Source organism: Cuculus canorus, chromosome 5, assembly GCF_017976375.1.
Source record: "Cuculus canorus isolate bCucCan1 chromosome 5, bCucCan1.pri, whole genome shotgun sequence".
Taxonomy (NCBI): domain Eukaryota; kingdom Metazoa; phylum Chordata; class Aves; order Cuculiformes; family Cuculidae; genus Cuculus; species Cuculus canorus.
In genome coordinates, this window is record NC_071405.1 from 67,991,946 (window position 1) to 68,013,118 (window position 21,173).

The window sequence follows — 21,173 nt, forward strand, 5'->3', positions numbered from 1 at the left end:
AAACTTTGCTGAACCCTTAGGATACAGAGACACACAGGGTAGTTGCTTCAACGAGGGAAGTAACATCCAGCTAGCGCCTTCAAAACTGCAGACATGCTCTGACACGTGGCCTGAAAATTCTCCTTAATGGAGAAGCCAAATTAGAATTCTACATCTGTCTGGGTAAGAAAGGGCATGACTACCTACAAAGAAGGTGGTAGAGTTTGTACTTTAATGCGGGAGATATGGAATCCAGGCCAGTCATTTTTCAAAGGGAGAGATAAAATACTGATTATGGTGGTAGTTTAAAAGTGTTGGTAAGGAACGTGGCCTGAGAAATATTGAAAAAGTGCCATCACAAAACCAGTCAACTGAATTTCTGAGAAAAAATAAAATAAAAAGCCTACACCATGGCAATGTTCCTTGAAAAAGTGGACGATCTACAGAAACTAAGGTAGAGGAAAGCTTCTGGAGATAAATAACTGTCAACACTTAAGTGGACAAGCAAACTGCAGCAAGCAAGTGGTTAGTTAATGCTGTGAAAGAGACAGAGCAGCGAGAGCTGAGAGACAACTGTTGTCAGGGGTTGGTGCAATGTCAGTGTTTTGAACACCAAAGCGTTTGGGTGTATAGCTTAGCTTTTCATTTGGGAACATGCATAAAAGTCTTGTCCAAGACAGAGTACATAGGTACCAACAAGTTCTGATCCATTAAACCCCCAGTCTTTTTCACCAAAAGGTTATGTTCAGAAGCACATTTGCTCCATTAGAGAAGAACACTGTCCTCTATTTCTGCTCTTCTTCCTCTGAGGTTGACATTATTCCCACTTTCTGCCTCAGGCTCTTGCTTGCAGCTGCGGTGTCCCTACCTGTCACCGTGTTATGGCAATGCGTGACACCACATTCTCAATTGTAAATTATGCTGAGGTTTTGGAAGTGTGAAAGTCTATGAAGGTAAGTTTATTTGCTTGACAAAAGTGCATGTGGCATGTGACCTTCTTATGGCACTTTCCAGGCAACTAACAAAGAAAAGCTATTTATTCTCAGCTGACAGTTAACATTGCCTTTCCTGCTGCTAGTGGTCCTGGAGGCAGTTCAAAAAGAATTACCTGATTTATTGCAAGAGGAATAAAAGACCTGTAGGTATATGTGAGGTGTTTGTCAGGGCCTGACAGACATCCAGGTTTGCGTGGTGTGGATGATCAATGGGAAGATATTATAACGTTGTCAAGACATTAGAATCAACCCCCTAGATGCCAAGGAGTCGTGCCCGGTGCGAAGATTCTGATCACCCTCTGATCTGCAGTGCCCCACTTGAGATATCTTTGGTCTGAAGGCTACTTTTGATGAGGTAATTAAATTGCAGGTGTATAGGAATGACCTGGAAGCGTTGCGTTTTCCCTTCGCCTTATGGCACGGATTCTTTGGGGCCGTTTGTGTAACAACGTGTACCTTTGTGAGGAGTTGTGAGGCTGTGTGTGGGGAGCAGGGGAGCTATGGGGATGCTGTGAGGGAAGCAGCGTTGTTTGCATGGGAAGGATTCATGTGGGAGGGAGTGTGCTGCTGAGGTAGGGGTGTGTAATGGGAATAGGGATGTTTATGTGGGCATGCACGCCCATATGTGGTGTTTTTTCCCCCTTTTTCCTGGGCTCCGGGTGTGTCCAGATCAACTGAATTCAAAATGCTCCTTTTTTGGCACTGTTGCCTTTTCTCTGGTTTGGCATCTTAAGAATCTGGAGGAATCATTTAAAGATCAGAAAACTCCATTCACTTTGGCCCCTGAAGGCTTCACATTCTGTGACATGGTCATTCCAGTCGGCTGAGCTCTGTCCCCTGTGGATGAGCCCATATAAGGAGGCTGTTTCCTGCGTTTCACGCTCCCTGCCTGTCCGTCTGCCCTCCTGTGCTCCCTTTGCCGAAGAAAGCTGGTATTTTGGGACTGCAGCTCCTGCCTCATTCCTGCTCCCTGTTTATTTTTGGAGGATGACTATTTTTGCTCCTATCAGGGAGCTATGCAGGGTCGTGCCCCCTCCCTGCCGCAGGCAGTGGCCGCGCCTGGCCTGGTCTCTTCATTTCCCACACTCGCAAACAATGCTTCTGCTTCAAGAAATAAACACGGGAGACCCCTACCATCAGGGGTTAGCTCAACCTCTTCTTCATCTGTGGCAAGAGGTAATTCGGCTTTGGCTCGGGGTTGACCCCACCACACACGCAAGATCCCCTCTGTCAAGTCAAAAATCCTTAGGACTCGCACAGCTCATTCCCTTAATAAAAGCTGTGAGAGCCACCTGTCCGCCCACCATTGCTCCAGCTTAGAATCCTTTGCAGTGACCATTTTTCCCGCTTTTGGGACTTCTTTTACCCAATCGTCCTTTCTCATGATGGTCCTTGTAACCCTTCATCCCTCACTGGGCACTGTCAATTGGGATCTATCTAAAATGGAATCTGCTGGGTTCACCTTCCCTTCTGCCTGTTGTGCAAAACACTGAAGGCACTGCTGGACGTGGTACTTCTGACAGTGAGAACCGAGCCCAGAACTGCAAAAGGCAGTGGGCAGCTCCCACATGGTGGGAATTCATGGCCCTGTTCTTTGACAACTCCTATCGTAAGCTCCAAGCTGAATTCCTGTTCTCTCTTGCTGTGCAGCACAGTGCCACACAAGACAATGCAAAAAAATAGCGGGGAGTGTCTCTAAGCTCCAAATGATCTTCCTCTTTAGCATTTTGGTGGTGGCAGTGGTGGGATTCATCTCAACTGACTTCACAGATGTGTGGTGTGGGTGGCTGTGTCTGAGCTGGTCGCCTGTGATAGGCAGCGGACAAAAGCAGACACTTTTTGGGAACAGTTCCTCATCTGAAACAAGATGTCTAAAATGTGCTGACTTGTACCCTAGGGAATGCGTAACCTGTGATACCTTCCACTGAAATGTGGGCAGCAGTAATGAACAAATTTCCGGTGAACCACAGTTTGCCATGAGGGTGCATCCTCTGTGGATCAGTCTGCTGCGATACTGTGTCAAAGGCACACAGACCTGAAACTTGTCAAGATGCTGATTAGAGTGATACATCTTTTGGTTACAGAGAAACTTACAAACCTATCCTGCAATATTTATCTTCCTTTTATTTTATGAATAAACAGCACTGGACACTCTCTCTCCATGTATTATTTGGTAGTGTTACATTAGTGTGTGTGGACCTGGTGACTCGGTTGGCTTCACTTTGCCTTGACTGGAACTGGTAGTAGTAATGTGTCTTTTCTTTATTGAAGGGTCCACCACCTAAACCTCCACGCCGGCAAGGAGGCTGGGCAGATGATCCTGTACCAGCACCTACCAAGTGAGTCCTTCTCTCTCTCCTTATTGTGAGGGCCTTAGGCATGGATTTAGTGAACATCACTGGTTGGTCTTTGTTGTCACAGGGATTGGAACAGTTTTGCTGTACCTGGTAGCTGACCTGTGCCTCCAGTATCGCTGCAACTCCTTCAAACCATTTGAAGTATTGCTCATGGTTGGCTCTGCTGGTGAATGTTTCTTATAAATTGTCCTGGCAGAGCTCAGAACTGTGTACATGTCACTGTCTGCCAGAGTCAGTGTATTCCTGGTACAGTAACTGGAAGGAGTCAAGAACATAATAAGCTTGTTAAATGCAGGAGCTGGGACAGGGGGATTCGACTGGTTGTGTCCTTTCCAGGAGACTGACACATGACGGGGCCCCACTGACAAGAATGCAATGAACAGTTCAGGATTTAGTGATCAGCCTTGACAGTAAAGGTGAAATTTGTCAATGTTTATGTGTATGTGGGGTTATGGTATAATGGAGATGGATGGAGATGGTCAGCGAGAAGTGATGGGAAGAAAAAGGTTTAAAATTGTAGCATGTAGGTTGAGAAGCCTGATACTTATGAAGGACACCTAAGGAAAAGGAAATGTCTGGACATGGTAATAGAATGGGTAGGAAAACTATAGGACAGTTCAGACTGGATGACTTGGTTTTGAGCTATTTGTTATTTTTCAAGCTGTAAAGTTTTGCTGGTGTTAAATTTCCTATTCACAGAGCTGAAGCGCTCAATCATGGAGTGGTGTGAGGTTGCTTATAAACATTAAGGCCTATAATCAGAGTGTATGTGTCTGGACATAAACTTTGGAGGCACTCTGATTTATGGAAAAGTTACGTATTTTCTTTCTCAGAGCCCTGAGAGTGGGAGAGGACATCCAGAAACCTGTTAAACAGTCAGTATTTCTTGAGAGGAGACATCTATATTCTGGAATAGCCTTTCTGGAGAGCAGTACTTTTCTGGGAAAATTATCACTGTTTTTCTCTGAAGAATAAATCAGCTGAAAATCTGAACACTGGAGTAAAGCAAAGAAATAAAGATCTCAGCCTGAACTCTTCCTGTTCCTCTCAGTTTAACCCTGATAATGTTGTTATTTATTTTTGACTGGGTGCAGCTAGAAGTTGCCACTGCAAAGATGCATCCACCTAAGAGTTATAAAAAAGTACCACCAGTGATCCTGTATCTTTGTAGGACCAAGCAGAAACTTTATGGAAATGTGATAGCAGAGAACAAAGGTGTATTGCATTGTTTAGGAAAAATAAATTATGTAATTGTTGGCTAGCTGAAGGACTGGATTGGAGGTAAAACAGTTGTTCAGGGCTGTGCCTAGTGTGCCCTGAAGGACAAAGGACCGTGTACAGGTTCCTAATGTAACAACACCGTGCCATGTGCTACTTTAACATGCTTTCCATTGTTTGACATTAGCTTCATCTGGAGGATTTGGAACAGTACCCATCAATGATGCTTTTCCAGCATCCCAGTTCCATGGTTTACAGATATAGCAGGTATCTGGAGTAAATCCTTCTATGACATTGGACACAGTTCAGCTGAAGAAGCTGAACAGAAGATGAAGGGTTTGGGACTTTTCTACTTGTGAGACCCTGCATAGTGGGACATGAGATGAAGATATGCCCCCTACTCAGTCACGCGTACAATATCATGTCATATCTGACATATTCTTTTCTTTTGTATTAAGAGCTTTTATTTAATAAGTTTTATGAAGGGAAGCTTTCTTCAGTCATATGGGGTGCAGGGATTTTGTACAACTTAGTTTCCCTTGTCTTTTCCTTCCCTCAACTGTGTATTCTCCCCGAGCTGATCTCTCCCTTAAAAAATTCTGAGATGCTGGCCTGTAAGGCTGTCTTGGTGACATATCCCAGAGTAAAATCTTCATGTGAAAAGTCTGAGTCATTGGCTGATGTCATACCAATGTGCTGTGGCTTTGTTGTTTCTGTTTTCTCAGGCTCTATCTCCCCACAGCTTTTCAACCACTTTAACTCAGTTTGGAAGCCCATCAAGTTAACTTGCTCCAATTTCACTCATACAGATGCAGTTAGACTAACGTGCTTCTATTGATATATCTGATGTAGGTGTAAGCACTTTTGTGCCAGTGTAACTGAGCCTACACTTGGGAATTGTACTGCTTTAAGTAATTTGGTTTTCAGATATGATAGTGTTAAAATCTTGTGGGTTTTTTTTTCCCTACTTGAAAGGAATGATGAGCAGAGTGCCTACAGTTAGATTTTCTGTGTTGTGTAAGTGTTTTGTGGGTCAGATGGGATACTGTAGCTACTTGTGAAATGATCTTATAGTTGTTCTTGTGTTCTTCTCTCCCCATTTGAGGTCTAAGCTTTTAGTCCCATTTCTGATGGATTCAGCCAGTTGCAAATGCATACTTGTTGCTTTTCCTGCAGGGACACTTAAAATCTTTTCTGCTGTATTTCTAGTTCACTTGAAATTGTTCTTTGTGTTTCCATTTGGCACATGAAAGAGCAGATTTTAATTTGCAATCCATTTTTCTTTTTTTTCACTACCTTTGCTTGTTCTTTTTAGTTCGTTACTTGCCCAGGTTTTTTCATACCTTGGTAAACTTGCAAGTATTCTCACCATCTTGCTGATTCTTCCCATCAGACTACTGCTGTCTCAGACTGTTGCAAGACAGGAAGATGAGGAAGGCCCTTAACATTTTTCCAGACTGAAATTAATTCACACAGATGGTGTGCATGTAAGATAAAGTATTTTATCATGAGTTCCCATAGCATTTACAAGCGTCAGATATTTGAATTCCTTGGAACTAGCAAAATGCTGTCTTTTGCTGATAATTTTTCAAAAGTCAAGTGTGGAAATATTACTTTGGACTCTCAGTACCTCTGTAGAACAGCTGTCATTGCTTGGAGTTCCATTTTGAATATATGGATAATCATGAAGACTGCAGGTAAGTGCCTGAGCAAACCCACAGACTTGTCCTCTGCGATTATCAAATAAACGGTACAAAGTCGTGACAGAAGAATATCTTTTACTTACTGATGGGGTCCTCTGCACCTGAATCTGCTGTATTTATTTAAATTTGTACTCAGAGAGGAGAATCAATCTCAATGAGAAGCAGTCCCATTGCTGTCCGAGGAATATTCTAGCCCCCGTATTAGAGGAAAGGGGATCAGCCAAGTACCTAGGCAGCTACTTGGGCCCTAGTACCCTGCTGAGATTACATAAATAATAGTAATTACAGCTGGTTTTGCCACAGAAGGAGTTCTCTAACCACTGGATGGAGCCCAAGTGCCATTCTAAACGCTGTGCTGATGTCCTTAATGACATTAGTGTTGACACTTGTGACAAGCAAAGCAGAGGTTTATTGTCAGGTTATCTCATGCATCAGAAGGAAGAAACACCAAGTGTCTGCTAATGGGAAAAGGAAAAGGGAGCTCAGTTTTGCATACTGGTGAGGATTTGACAAAGGAGAGGTGCTTCCAGGATCCATTTAATTCCAGCTTCTGCTGATTTCATCTATCTTACTTTCTTTATAGTTTTTTTTTTTTTTTTCATTTTTTCTCACTATTGGTGTCTTTATTTCTTTGTTTCTTGGGACACTAACAGTTTACTTGGGTCACTGGTCTCCTTGGTCTTGCAGGCAGCCCCTTAAAATTCATAGAGTTCTGCAGGCAGCAGCTAGGGTTGTTGTGGAATAACCAAGGCTCATTCCAGGCGGTCTTGCATGCAAACGCAAGTGCTCCTTTCAGTGGGAAGTCCCTTCCAGTGCCTGCATGCATACTTTCTTCTGCAAGGATCATGGTAGTTTAGCAACAGGTGCTCCAGCTACAACTGAAATTTCTCCTTTCTGACTGATAGGTCTCACAGAGTTGGAATAATCAAGGCTTGTTTAGGAAAATGACCACACTGAAGTATTTGGAACAGAACTGATGGTACAGTGTCCAGGAATACATTTAACAAGGCGGCGAATATTAAGGGCCTACAGGAAGGGGTGCAGTCCTTTAGAGCAAGGTAACCCAGCCTCTGTGCAGAAATCATTTAGGGCTCTGGAGGTGAGATTGCACCCTGGAGCTGGAGGAAAGTTATTTAAGAGATTAAGGGAGTTTATGATTCAAGGTCTCTAGAGGTAAGTAAAGTTAAAAACCTCCTGTTTCAAAAATACAGGCTTAAACTATCCTGTGTTGTATCTATATGAAATGATCTCTGAGAGTGCCTGGTTTATGGTAACTCTAGCCGTCTCCTTCTTGCAAGTGGGAGTAGTAAAATGCTCATGAATTTCTGTCTAACATGGTAGAGGGAAGCTTGTGTCATTGCTTCTGCCCTCTACTCCCAGTCCTGCACTGTTGAGGACCATCTCAGGCTGGGCTTCCCTGTGACGCTGCCGTGTTAAGAGTAGAGCCGGGCTCCTGGTGGTGGGGAAGATGACGGCCTCACTGAGCATCTGTGGGTGTCCTCAAAGATGTGAAGAGTATAGGCACAAAGGATCGAGGCTGCCAAGTAAGGGGGCACAATTTAGAAGGAGAAGAAAGAAAAGGAAGTCTGATTAAGTTTTGTCTTGAAGTGTCTGTTTTTGGGTTTGTCCCTGCATTGATCTGCAAGGGAATGAGGCAAGTAATGGCCCCTTGGGGACCTTCAGGACTTTCCTCTCAATGTCAGCCGTCATTTTCAATCACCCTCTCCCTCCCAGCCATTAATTTTGGCCCAGGATCATGGGGACTTGTCCATCTATCACTCCTAATTGACACTAAATGATCTGTCAGTTTATTGATGAACGGCAGGAGTGGAATTGTCACAATATATTTTACTTTCTAACAACTCCTCCTGACAATTTTACCTTGTCCATCTCACTCTCCTCACATAAATCTCCATTGGCCTCTCATTCCTTCTCTTGGGCTGATCTGGTGCCAACCGCCTCCACACCATCGGCACGCATCAAGGACATCAAGATGGCGCTAAGCTGCGATGTGGAGGCCCAGGGTGGGTTTTTCCCTCTCTCTCCCTCACCCTCCCCACTTCTTTTTCTTTTTTCTTTTTTTTTTTTCTTTTCTTAATAGGCAGGATGTTCCAGGAATGCTAACAGGCTCTTGTCCTCTTGTCCCTGGATGTCATTGCTGAGGTGAGCTCTCCTTGGTGTTCCTGTTTAGACTCAGTAAAGAGAACCAGCAGAAAAAGGAAAGTCCCTAAAAGACAGAGGAGTCACCTGAGAATCCCTCGGTACCATGGCTGTGGTGGGGGATATTTTTCCTTTTAATCCTGCTTTATGTGACTTGCAAGGGTTTCCTGCAAAGAGAAAATGCTAGACTTGTACTCATTCCTGTGTCTTTGCAGTGCCTAGAGGAGCCTGGAAAAAAAAAGAGTTGGGCTTTTTTCTTTTTCCTTTTTTTTTTCTTTTTCTGTTCCCCTCTTTTTTTTTTTTTTTAAAGCTAGATCTCTGTTTTTTTCTGTTAGTGAAGTTTTATTTGACTTCTTTTTCCTGAAAGAAACTAGGCAGTGGAAGAACTGGTAGGATTGTAGCCTCTTGCTCCCCTAGAAAATAAAGCCTGCATTGACAAAGATGGAGCAGGAGTGTGACATTTTTGGTAACAGTCCATGTAAGATGCTGAGGTGGCAGAGTGTGCTCCAGGTGAAGTCTCCGATTTTTTTGACTGGGGATAAAGCATTTTCCTTCTGTAGTTCTCTGCATCTGCAAGGAATTCACCAGGAAATTCAGGGGATACTATCCTTGCTTTCTCAAGTATTTCTAGTTTACAAAAGCAAAACCCTCTTGAAGAGCACATCTAACTTGCGACCCTTTTGTATTTGTCAAAGCTGAAATCTTGTCTGGCCAGCTCACAAAGTGCCATTCTGTAATAAACCCTACTTCTTTCTAGTGTTTTTCATTTAAATGTTTTCAGTGAGGCCAATCACAAGTGAAAAGCCATTACTTCAGAATCATGAGTTTGTTCTCTGTTGTGGGATTTGGAAAAAAACAATCAACTTTAGATACTTTTTCTTTGCATTCTAGTACTGTCTTCTTTAGCAGTCAGCTCTTCTGTATAACCGTGAGGGTCAGAAGTATGCTTTTCCCTTTAAATGGAAACTGAAATACTCCTGTAACCTCTACAGCCATTTGGTGTGCGAGTTGGCCCTGGTGCTGACTGGAGACCAAAGACGGAAGCGATCACGTGGATAGGAGCCCCTGTTCTCAGGGACCAAAGATGTGTGGTGGATACCTCTAGAAACTGCAGCGCTGTTTTCCCACACAGCAGGAATTTGTATTGAGTGTTGTTGGTTTTTTTCTGTTGCTCAGTGGGAGCTCTGAACAGCTCTGCAGGTCAACTCTCTACCAGGGAGCGGGTGGGGGAACCCTGGGAACATCTGTTACAGGGGGTGCAGTGAGTAGGCTGAGGTTCAGTGACCCCCTGACCTCTCTCTGTCAGCTTTTTCTTTTGTGCCGGTTCCTAAGTCGTGCTTGTCAGAGGTTTCCTCCTTTGTTGTTTCTGTTAAGCAAACCCACGTATTAGACACGAGGAGAAACACCACCACTTCTGCTAGATTGATTAGTGCCTCGCAAGCCCGTTTCAGCTGGAGGCGGTTAGCTGCAGCGTCTCAGATCCCGTCCCACAGAGGATGCCTGCTCATCCTTGCACCCTTCCTCTGGTGCCATGCTCTAGAGCGATGTGTTCTACACATGGTCCAGGAAGCCCAGGAAGCCTGCGAGGGACAAGAAGGTGGATGATGGGACAGTTTGGAAAAAAGTGTGTCTGCTCAAAACCCCGTTGAGAAGTTACAGGTAGCGGTGTGCCCCGGGGCTTGGAAGTGGAGGGCTGTGAGGTGACATCCTATGACAGAAATAAAGGCCCATGTTTGTCCTCGCTCTCCTGAAATCAATGGCAAAACTTGTCTTGATTTTGGGAGATGTGAAGATTGAACTCCTTGATTTAACCAAGGCAAACCTGCCTTTTCAAGGCTGCCACAGTCTAGGGAGAGGGAGTAGAAACTTAACTGATCAGAGCTCCAAGGAAGGTGCAATGGAATAACTGAGAAGACACCTTGTGGTAGTGTTTTCCAGCACAGGCTGCAGTTCTGCTTTACACACAGCTTTGATGAGTGTTTTTCTCTCCCTGTGCCTCAGCAAACAAGCAGTGACCAAGACCCACACTTCCAGAGCTGGGAGAAGCAATCAGTCAGCACTGGTGCGTCATTTTGGATGTGCAACTTAGCTGTGCCTTAGGCTATTGAACAATATACAACCGGTAGCTCACCGCCCACTCACTGTGGTGATGGGCACCAAAAAAATACTTTGAGCAACAGAGTACAATGTCCTTTTTTATCTTTCCCCCTCCTCCCCTCAGGCCTAGACCTGCATTACAGGCTGTGCCCTAGAGGCAAAAGGCTTCGCCTCTCTGTGGGCTGAGCCAAGCCTTCGGCATTGGGGTGGGTATGGTTTGGGATGGAAGCATGGTGGCAGAACGGTGGCCAGTGGCTACCTTCCTCCATGCAGAACCCACCTCTCTGCTCTCCCTTTGATTGCCCTGCTCTCTCAAAACATCTCTGAACATCGGGACATTCCCTTTTCTCCTGTTTTGTTCGCTTTGCAAGAGGGCAGCTTGAAGCAGCTGTCTGGTTCTGTGTGAATCATAAAGAGAAGCGGTGGAGAAGCCAGGAAATGAGCCAGCCCACAGGCAGATGTGGTTCTCCCACCGCCGCCTGGGATTGGTAAAACACTGAGAGCTCACTTTGACCTCAGCTCGCAGCCCCTGGTGCCGTCTGACCCTGCGGGCTGCTAGCAGCCACGTCTAAGCTCCGGTGCTCGCCTCCTCAGCATCCCGGCCGGGAATGTGTCCAGAGGAGGCTACAAAGATGATCAAAGGGCTGGAGCACCTCCTATCCGAGGACAGGCTGGGAGAGTTGGGGTTGTTCCACCTGGAGAAGAGAAGGCTCAGAGGAGACCTTATAGTGGCCTTCCAGTGCCTGAAGGGGCTACAGGAGAGCTGGAGAGGGGCTGTTCATGAAGGCTTGTGGGGATAGGATGAGGGGGAATGGGTATAAACTGGAGAGGGGCAGATTTAGACTGGACATTTAGGAAGAATTTCTTCACTATGAGAGTGGTGAGGCACTGGCCCAGGTTGCCCAGGGAAGCTGTGGGTGCCCCATCCCTGGAGGTGTTCCAGGCCAGGTTGGATGGGCCTTGGGCAGCCTGAGCCAGTGGGATGTCCCCGCCCATGGCAGCGGGTTGGAACTGGATGGGCTTTCATGTTCCTTCCAACCCAAACTGCTCCATGATTCTATGATTCTGTGACCCCCCGGATCCCCCCGCGGCGGGCGGGCTGCCCGGTGCGAGCCGCCGTGCCCGCCAGAGGGCGCCCGCGGGCCGGCAGTGCCGCGTCCCCTGCGGGAGGCGCCGCGCTGCAGCGGGCGGGAGCGCGGGATGGCTGCCCCGGTGCGGGGCTGCGCGCTGCGGGCAGGAGAGCGCCCCGGCTGCCGCACACCGCCCTCCCCGCACCTGGCCCTGCTCGGAGCGCGGTGTCTGAGAGCTCTGCTGAGCCGCGGACATTAAAAGACTTCAAGGACGTTTCCCTCCATTCATCCCACTTATGTCCCCCGCTAAAATAGGTTAACGGTGTCTAATTAACCACTGCACATTGTCATGCTGCATGAAGATAGCATCCTGGCTGTTCTCCGAGCCCTGCTACTTTATCTCCATTTAGATCGCCGTGGTAGTCCATTAAATGAGAAAGAAATGGTTTAACAGCGATGATGTCTACATCAGAACTGCCTTTCACCCTTCAGCACAGAAGTTGTAGCAGCTCTGAGGCCCCTCAGCAGTGCGTGGGGGGAGCCTCGGCTCTGAGGCTGAACTCCCTCCGGTTAATGTGGAGGGAGGGTTCCTGCTGGTCAGAACTGAGCAAAGACAACACTCGAGAGGGAGATCAAACCTATATCTTCTGCCCCAGGACACAGCTGTGAGAGAAATGGGTATTCTGTGCTGGGAGTCACGGAGCGTGGGGTTACGCAGCGCTCTATCGGGGTCTTCTGCCCAGTTTATCAGCCATTCAACAGCCTGAAATGGAGAGAGAGCTGCAGCTGGCCAAAGCAGAGGGAATATTCTGGGATGTGTTTGGGAATACAGGCAGCCTTGCTGTGGGAGTTTAAACGGAACCGTCCAGGTGGTGGGGTCAGTCCATGTTCTTTGGCTCTCCAGATGCAATGGGCTTATTAGAAGAAATTAACGAAACAGAGGTATCGCTGTCTTGACAAAAAACAGAGGCGGATGGTATGTAGTGCAGCAGACTGAAAGCATTTCTGAGCACTGATCCCAGGAACGTGTTGCTTTTTTTGCGCTCACTTGAGTAAGTGTATCTCTAGTTCGTTGGTACACAATTGCTGGGTTTGTGGGTGCTTGTTGCAGCCCTGCCTGAGCTGTGCCTCCTGCTGGAGCAAACCAGCTCCAGGGTCCAGGGCAGTGCTGAGAATATAAGGAAAGAGTAGGAAATCCGTCTGTGCTGGCTTGAGTTTACAGTCTGGTTTCTTCCATGTTTGCTGTCACTCACCGCTAGAAATCCATGCCCAAGCGGTGAATGAAGCTGTGTACCCAGGCCTGATATACCTGCAGGGTGAAATGTCGGTCTCGTCTCAACGAGTTGAGTTGAGTTGCAGTTGGCATTGATGAGCTGGTTCTCAGGAGGAGTTACTCTGCAATGCTTTAAGCAGGGTGATAACTTCACGAAGAATGCCACTGGGGCTTCCCATAGCACCTGAGACAAGCAGGTGACTGGTTCTGCAGAAGTAGCATCTCCAGCATCTCCATGTATAGCTTAGCCGTTGGCTAAGGTTATGGAATGGACAGGGTTGGAGGTAGGGCACCTTTTGATGATCTGTTAATGACTTCCTTTTCTGCTTTGAAGGTTCTTTTGCCTTTTCTCACAGGGTCACATTGTTAGGTAGATTTAGGTGATGCAGTTGGGCCAAAAAAACAAAAGATTAGTCAGGAACAAACCAAAAATACTTTGTGATTTTATTTTTTTTCCAATCTGAAACAGGAATGAAAAAATAATCTGGCATCAAGCAAAAGGAAAGGAAGCCCTATAAAAAAAGAAAGGAAATAGCAGGCCGGTTGGTGTCTTCTTTAGCTAACAGCTCAATCACTAAGGGTACAGAGAGTGTAAAACATGTCATTCTTTCTTGTGTTCCAGAAGTCGCATACTATATTTCCAGAATAGTTCCCTATGTGTGAGCTTATCAACTGGTTTGAAATGCCAGTTTCAACAAAATAATGCTATTCCAATCATGTATTCACAAACACATCTAGTACAGGTGACTGTAAGCAGATGTCTCGCCTAAACAGAGCGACAGTCATTTCTCGCTCCTGCTCTAGTGCTGTTGGTATTTAAATGCTCTGCATAAACCATAGTGCTGTCAGCATGAGAGAGCGGTATCACCCGCTGCTGCCTTCAGACCCTGTGCCACGGGGATGAGGGTGTTCTCCTGCGGGGTCGGACTCTGGGGCTGTAGCTTCCCCTAGAGAGAGGAGGGGGCTGTCCTGTTTAACAGGAGAGTGTTCTGGCACCTCGGCTCTGGGATTAAAGGCATCAGTACTATTGTCCCCTCACGGTTTATGAATTTGTTCCCCTAATATCTATTTTTTCCCAAAGTAATGCAGCTATTTTATAATGAAGTGTTTGCTTCCTGCCTTGAATAAGTCCTTCCCGAACATAACAAGGAAAAGTTGAGAAAGCTTTAAGTCTTGCAACATGAGTGAAGTAGTCTCTGCCTCTAGGACTAACATATGACTGCCTTCCCTGTGGGCCACCTGGATATCTGTCATGACAGGGAGCTCAGGAAAAAGAAACAGAAATTGCTTACGGGGATAGCAGGAGTGACCCTCTCCTGGGAAGTACAAACGTGTGGAGTTTTTCAGTGCTGCCTGGGGACAGGAGATGAGCAAAGATGTAAGGAGTGTGAGTACTGAGGAACAGAGTGTTATTTGGGGCAGAGCAATTACCAGGAGTGAAGGGATCATGCCAAGAAGAGGTTAGATTGAACCTCCAGGAAATCATCTCACTGTGCAAGGCTGTGCCCAACCATCATTTGGGATGTTTCAGCTCCGTGAGAGGGAGGCTATGAAAACAGGGTTTGGGAAACAGTTCTGTGAAGGCAGGAGAGAGGAATAAAATACAATAAATCTTGCATCATCTTTCTATCTCTGTCTTTTCAGATTCTAAACTCCAGTGAGAGCTGGTGGTGGGCTCTCTGAAGCCATCCCTTTCTTTTTTCCATAGTATCTGGGGAGGGGGGGGGCACAAAAAGTGCTTTGCACTGTGAAGAAGATGGATCTGGACAATTACTCCTCACTAGAAGAGCTCTTTCCTAAATTCCCCAGTTCCGTTGCACTTCTGCCCCTTCTGATGAACAGAAGGGTGCAGATACAGCTGAAAGAGCGGGTGCAAACGTCACCTACACGGCTGTAGTTCTGATTGTACCAGAGGATATTACTGGACTCAGATCACTAGTTCAGTGTAATCTTTAGTTTCTCACAGATTGCAAGCTCCAGAGAGAGCAGGGGAGACAAGGGGTTTCTACTCCTCATAGCTAGACATCCTCTGTGCCCTGCTCTGCTCCTGGCTCTTAGGAGAGTAAATTATTCACAGGAGAGCTAGATAAGGCCTGTCCCATCTCATGGAAGTAACTTCTCTTACATCTTGCCGTGTCCTGGGACAGTGCATGTGGTAGGGGAGAGACCCATGTATTCTTTGTCATGGCACCCTGACTTCAAGGGAGTGGGGAATATTTATTCCCAGTGCACAGAGATGAAACTTCACTCTGCAAAATGGCCAAAGCAATCAGCGAGTGATGGAGTATCTGCTAAAAAGAAACCTGGCATTTAATTAACTTTTCAAAGTGCTGGTTCAGCAACCTCCATGTTTTACATTTTGAATATTGAACAAGCATCCCTAATCGGGACTGAATTACTTTTAGGCTTGCTGGGGTGGAGAGCAAGGGAGCTGCCATTTGCCACTGCCTTCCCCTTCCCCCTCCCCTTATTATTATGAACTCCTGTTAACTCAGCCAGATGAACCTGATTTACTGCAGTCACAGCATGTCTGACCTGAACTTGGCCAGCTCAGGTGGGGCTCCCAGCCTACAAAGACAACTAGATAATCTTTATACACGACCAGAGTCAGGGAAGAACCCGTTGACCTCTCAGGGTTAGTAGACACAGTATAGCATCTTTTTCAGTCCTTAATGTGCTGACCTCACTATTCAGGTAAGGCAAACTTTATGTGCAGCTGATGTCAGAGGGGATGAAAAAATATCTGAGAAGCTAAAATAAAACCAGGGAATATGGCTCTTGATATATATCTTATTTAGCACGGCTGTCTTTTTGGACCCAAATGGTTTTGCTTCAGTCTGATACACTCAGGGACTTTTTGATACACTGGTTTAATGCTCACTCAGAACTCTTTAAAGGTGTGATGTGTTATATTGAACCTGGTGTAGGAACTGTTTTGCACAATAACAGTGATATAATGATAAAACAGGTTTTAAATTTTCTCTAGCCTTTCTAAGCATAAGCCTTTCCTTGTCTTGCAGGTCAGGAAGAAAGCATGCAGAAGAATTAGAAGAGTAAGTACCCACTGTTGCTGAGACTTCTTTCACAACATTTACATCTGATCTCGTGGAGAAGGGACGTGCAACTCTAAGCATCAGTACACCAAGATCTGGAACTTGGGAGGGGTGCGGAACCTGGCATGAATTCCTGTCATGTATCCTGGGATGAGGCAGGGCTGGTCACTTTGTAGTTTCCTGTATATGGAGTAGGTGATGTCTGTCACTCCCATTTGGCAGAAAGAAGGAAAAAGTAGAAAGCATTCCCTTTCCTCCCAGACCCACCCCAGGCCCTGCTGTGTGCAGCCTAGGGGTTTGTCTCTCGTACAAGGCATCTTGCTTAAACATTCTAAGCTGACATTTCTGCTGAGTCCAGCCACGAGGCGTGTGGAAGAAGGTCAGTCTGCAGGCTCAGTGTGCCTGGGAACTCTCCCCTTGACAGGCCATGAGGCTTGTAGGGAGGAAGGGGAGAGGAAAAGATGCTTTTCGGGGCTTACAGGTGAAATTCTTTCTTTATTTGTGTTTTGCTGCAGCCATCGTCTCAGACAGCACAGCGTGGAGGCATCAGATGATGGAGGAGGTGAGGTATCACCTACCTGGCTGCAAGAAGTGCCTTCATTTATGTCTGGGGGTTTTGCAGTAAAGTGAGCAGAGGCATCTTGTAAGAAATTGCAAGGAAATGAAGCACCCTGGGGGTAAACAAATGCAGGAGCTGTTTGTGGCTTAGCAGCTGCTGAAGGAGGGAGAGAGAGCAAAAGAAATGGAGAGGAGGAAGTGGACTGAAGTCTAACTCTGGCTCTTCATTAGCACAGAATGATGAAGCACCTTTAGGAAGGAAGAAAGTGTTGAGGACACACTTTTCTCTATGGTTACCTCTACGTGAAGAAGAGTGGACTGGGGTAAAAATAGAACTAAAAGAGCAATAAAAGGTTAAGATCAAGGAGAGAGATCACTGCTGTCCCCTAGTTTAGGTAATCGTATGCTCTACTGAAAGCCTCTCTTATGTTTTATGGGATCATGTTTTTCTTGTTCCCATTAGGACAAGTGCCTGCACTCCTCTCCTGGGGTCTCTGTCATGAGGCAGTTCTTCATGTAAAAAATCCGCTTGCTCTAACCCAAGATCATAGATGATAGGCTAAACATAGGCACTGGTTGGTAACCCAGGCCCTGTACGGGCTGCTGTGAAATCCGCTGGACTCCTAACTTAGCACTAGTTTTCTTTATAGTGCGTATTACCTGTTCTTCTAGGACTGAATGAGCCAAGAGAAATCTCAGGAAAAATCCACAGTATGAGTTTCGAGATGAGCACTAGAGAACTGTGCGGAGCATAGAAATTCTTTAAAGTCTTTAGGAGCTATCTCAGTTTTCAAGGGCTAAGCATTTTACACAGCATATAAAACATTGCATCTCTAAAATATCACCAAGCATCAGAAGAATTACCAGGAGTCACAAAGGATCAGACATCAGTACGGTTAATGAGATTAAATGAAGACTTATTTGGGTCTCGCAGACAGATTAAGCATTGCAACATATGACTGCCAGAACTGGCACCTTTATAGCATTGGCATCTTCAGAATAGACTTAATTTTCCCCCTGGGAAGTTTCTTGGGCTTCTTAAATTTCAGCGTATGTCACTGAGGCTGATAGTCTGTTCTGAACAGCTCTTTGACTCTTTGCATATGTGCTGTCCTTCTTGTTGTACCTTGGTCTTGTATTCAGAGTATAATAATTGTCTTTGCTAACCAGGCATCAAAATGTCTGCAGAATATGACTTTTAGTGCTCCAGGACCTTAGGTAATAAATACAGACTGGAACTGATACAGAATGTGATATGAAGACATAGCAAGTCCTAATACACTTCACTTATATGTCTGTGCCTAACCTGTTGTTAACAGTTGAATCTGGATTGTTTGCAAACCAGGATTCAGTTCCGGTTTAAATCTGTGTGCTGGAAGAAAGATCGCACTGGTTTGATTATGATTCTAACCTAAGCAGTTTCTGGTACAGTCAAATACACTCGGTTGTGGATCTAATTTGTGTTTGGAAAATCTCTAAACAGATCAGTGCATTGCATGCTTGTGGTGCTGTTTCTACAGTGAGATTGAACCAGCTATTCTGGGAGAGGAGTTTTCCGTGTCGGCTCAGCAATTGCAGTGAAGAAAAGTGACATGTAAACATAAATGCACTCTGGTATCTGAGTACAATTACTTTTTTTGAATAAACAAAGAGATACAAATAACTGCCCAGTGTTATAGAAGGCAGGGATTTGCCTGCTGTAGCTGTCTGGTAACTTGAGCCTTATCAACTTTCCCTTTGCACAGAGCTGTGCTTGGCCTTGTGTCATTAACTGTAGCAGCTCAGATTCTAAACACTCAAAAGTCAAGACATTGTTATATGGATCCCCAAGGATGGGTCACGGTTATTTTGTGCTGCATAATGTGTTAGCTTGTACACCTTAATATGAACAGGCGCAGTTATGTAATGATTGCTGCTGTCAACCAATGCATTTTGATTGCCTTCCTTTAACCTATTAGAAAGCGTAACTGTACCATTCCATTAACATAGTTTGTCCCCCACCCAACCTTTTCATTAGAAGAATGAATGACAAAACTATATGCCCTTAAAAAGGTATTCTTGTGTATTTGAAATGTGCTCAGTTGTGACCATTAATACGCACTAACACCTAAAAGCTTAGCATTTAGAGTCTATTGGAGAAAATGTTAAAAAGGCGTAGGGCCTGGAAAGAGCCCAAGTTGGTATGTGGAGGGTGGAGGGAAGGTTGTACAGCCAAGTGGAGACTTTTGGGCTTGATATGCTTTCTAGTTTCACAGAGAAAAGTAGAATTCTCTCACTGTTCGTGGCCATTCACCCTGTGCATGAAATCGTGTCCGATTCCTCATCTCCATGGGAGTTTGGGAGAGAAGGACAGTCTCTTCTCAAGCTGTCAGGAAAGTCTGAAGTAATACGGAAGATTGTAGGTGGGTAGACCAGAGGGGGCACGTACTTGAGCTATCTGCGGTTTCAGCCGTTCCTTACAGGTGCATGGGAAAACCCAGAAGATGCAAATCATCCGTACTGTGCAATACAGACTGTTGAAATACTAGCAGTGAAGTACGTTGGCTCAGGTCATACTCAGAATTTGTATTTTCAAATCCATATTTCTTCTTCATGGGAGCTAGTCTTGGACAAGAGAGCCACTTTAAAGAGGAGACAGTTTTGAGTTATAGGAAAGCAAAGACACGTGTTTGACTAAAAGCACCATTTACTCCTCTAAAACTCCAGTCTGGAAAGACTGTGCGGTGTCTTTACAGAAACAGCTCTAGAGATGTGGATGGATATCGGACATTCCTAGAGAACCCACTGAGAGCTTAGTGCCGTTGCTCCTGAACACACACTGGTACGTGCCGATACACAGCCGTAGCAGACGGATAATGCACGTTTGCTAGGTGGATGTGTGTCCAGCTGAGTGTTGTCAGGGGGTTGGGGGGTGGGCAGCTCCTCTGCATGGTGGGAAACCTACTTTAGCAGAATTGAATGCATCACAACTTGAGGAATAATAGACCTTCACAAGCAACAGAAAAGTGTTTAATTCCTAAAGGACAGGCCTAGTTGAGCCACTTTTGGCCAGGGGTAATTGGGGGCTTAATGCTGTGTGTGTAGCAATCTGGGCAATCTGAGAGAGAGGAGTTTAAGGGTAATTGCTCAATTTTCTGTCCATGTCAACAGGGGAAATGGGCAGCAGTGACTGAGCTCTGTATGGCAGAGGAACTGCATGAGATGGGAGATGTGAGACTTATCAGAATTTAAAAGTGCTGTCTGCAGAGCACGCTTGCTTTTCTGTAGCAGCCAAGAGCTTCTCCCAGGTGCAGACTATTCTTACTCATGAAGTGGGTGGGAAGACAGAACAACCAGGTTCACGTTTAAGGGCTTTCTCCTCCCATTGCTACTTTCTCCGGCAGGACAGCAGAATCTCTACTTCAGCTCTTGCTTGGATATTTGATTTGGCTTTTCTCTGCTTGTGTGTGTCTCTGGCATGCAGCTACAAAGGGGTCTTTCCTGTTGGGATGAGAAACGCTGGTGTTCCCCCACCCCTACCCCAACCCCCCTCATCGGCAAACTGCTTTGTCCTTTTGGCTAGAAGTTTCTTTGTTGTTCCTTTCTTGTCCACCAGTTCTGCACTGCTGAGTTGCGCTCCCCCAGATACCCGTCTCCTCACGACATTGCCCTTGGATTTTTCTCCTTGGCACTCTGTGGGGGCTCGTTAGCTAAGCTGTCATCTGTCTCCCAGCTATCCTTCCCCCATAGACTATTGCCCCCTTCTCTCTGTTACCTTCGGGATGCGTAACTCCTAGAACAGGGCTTTCTGTGGAGGATTGGGAGGTGATGTGTGATTCTCTGTCTGCAGGAACAACGGCTTGTTATTTTAAAGCAGATAGTGTGTGTGAATGAGACAGCTGAGTGAAAGGAAAGCCTGACAATGCTACACAGACAACCCAAACCTGACCTGCAGGTGAGGAAAGCTGCCAGGAGACAGACACTAGATCTTTGCCCTCAAGGCAAAACCCCTTCCTGCCTGCTGGGAAGCCTCCTCAAGGAAGCAGAGCTGATGGATTAGACCTCTCTATACAATGTCAAGCTTCCAGAAGGACTTCTTACCCTTCTGGCATGTGCCAGCACCTCCTTTGCATTTGAACAGAATGGGAGTCCAGGCTCTGTGTGTAACGGGAGCCATGGAAAATGTTTTAATGCTCCATCAAAGGTTAATCATGCTTGCTTGAGGAAAAAAAAGGAGATGGAGGAAGTGGGCATATGCCGTCATCCCTATATCCTTCTGGGGAGCGATGTCTATCTGTCAAGTGGGAGATAGCCCTCACAGGATATCCAGCACCAGGAATTCACTGCCATAAGATATCCAACACCTCTTGAGCTGCATGTGGATATGCACCAGTAAAGAAATTGCTCCAAACAGACCTGAAAATAGAGTGCACTGTGGGTTATTGCTGGCTCATTCATTCCTGATAAAGTTTGCCAGTGGCTTCCCTGGTGAGCTGCTGTTTTTACAAAGCATACCAAGTGCTGGTGGATTCCAGGGGCTGTGAGCTGCAAGGAGAGCTGTGTTGGTTGAGCATGAGGAATACAGGGGGGGATTTGCATGAACAGTCAGGGAGATGGCTAGTAGGCACTTGATAGGCTCAGGAGGCAGTGGTGGAGTGGTTTGGGGAGAGTTAAATGGATGGAAAAATTCTGAGCATTAGAGAAATGGAGACAGTGAAAAACATGGGCTGA

The 21,173-nt window shown here is 45.8% G+C and overlaps 1 protein-coding gene across 2 annotated transcripts in view; it reads left to right on the plus strand.

The window, feature by feature from the left end:
* Window positions 1-21,173, plus strand: part of IFT43 (intraflagellar transport 43) — a 46,202-nt gene that overhangs the window by 12,056 nt on the left and 12,973 nt on the right. For both annotated transcript variants that reach the window (XM_054067461.1, XM_054067462.1), the window contains 3 exons: window positions 3,246-3,313; window positions 15,873-15,905; window positions 16,421-16,467. In XM_054067461.1, the coding sequence (XP_053923436.1) occupies window positions 3,246-3,313; window positions 15,873-15,905; window positions 16,421-16,467 (148 nt within the window). The remainder of the gene's footprint in view (window positions 1-3,245; window positions 3,314-15,872; window positions 15,906-16,420; window positions 16,468-21,173) is intronic.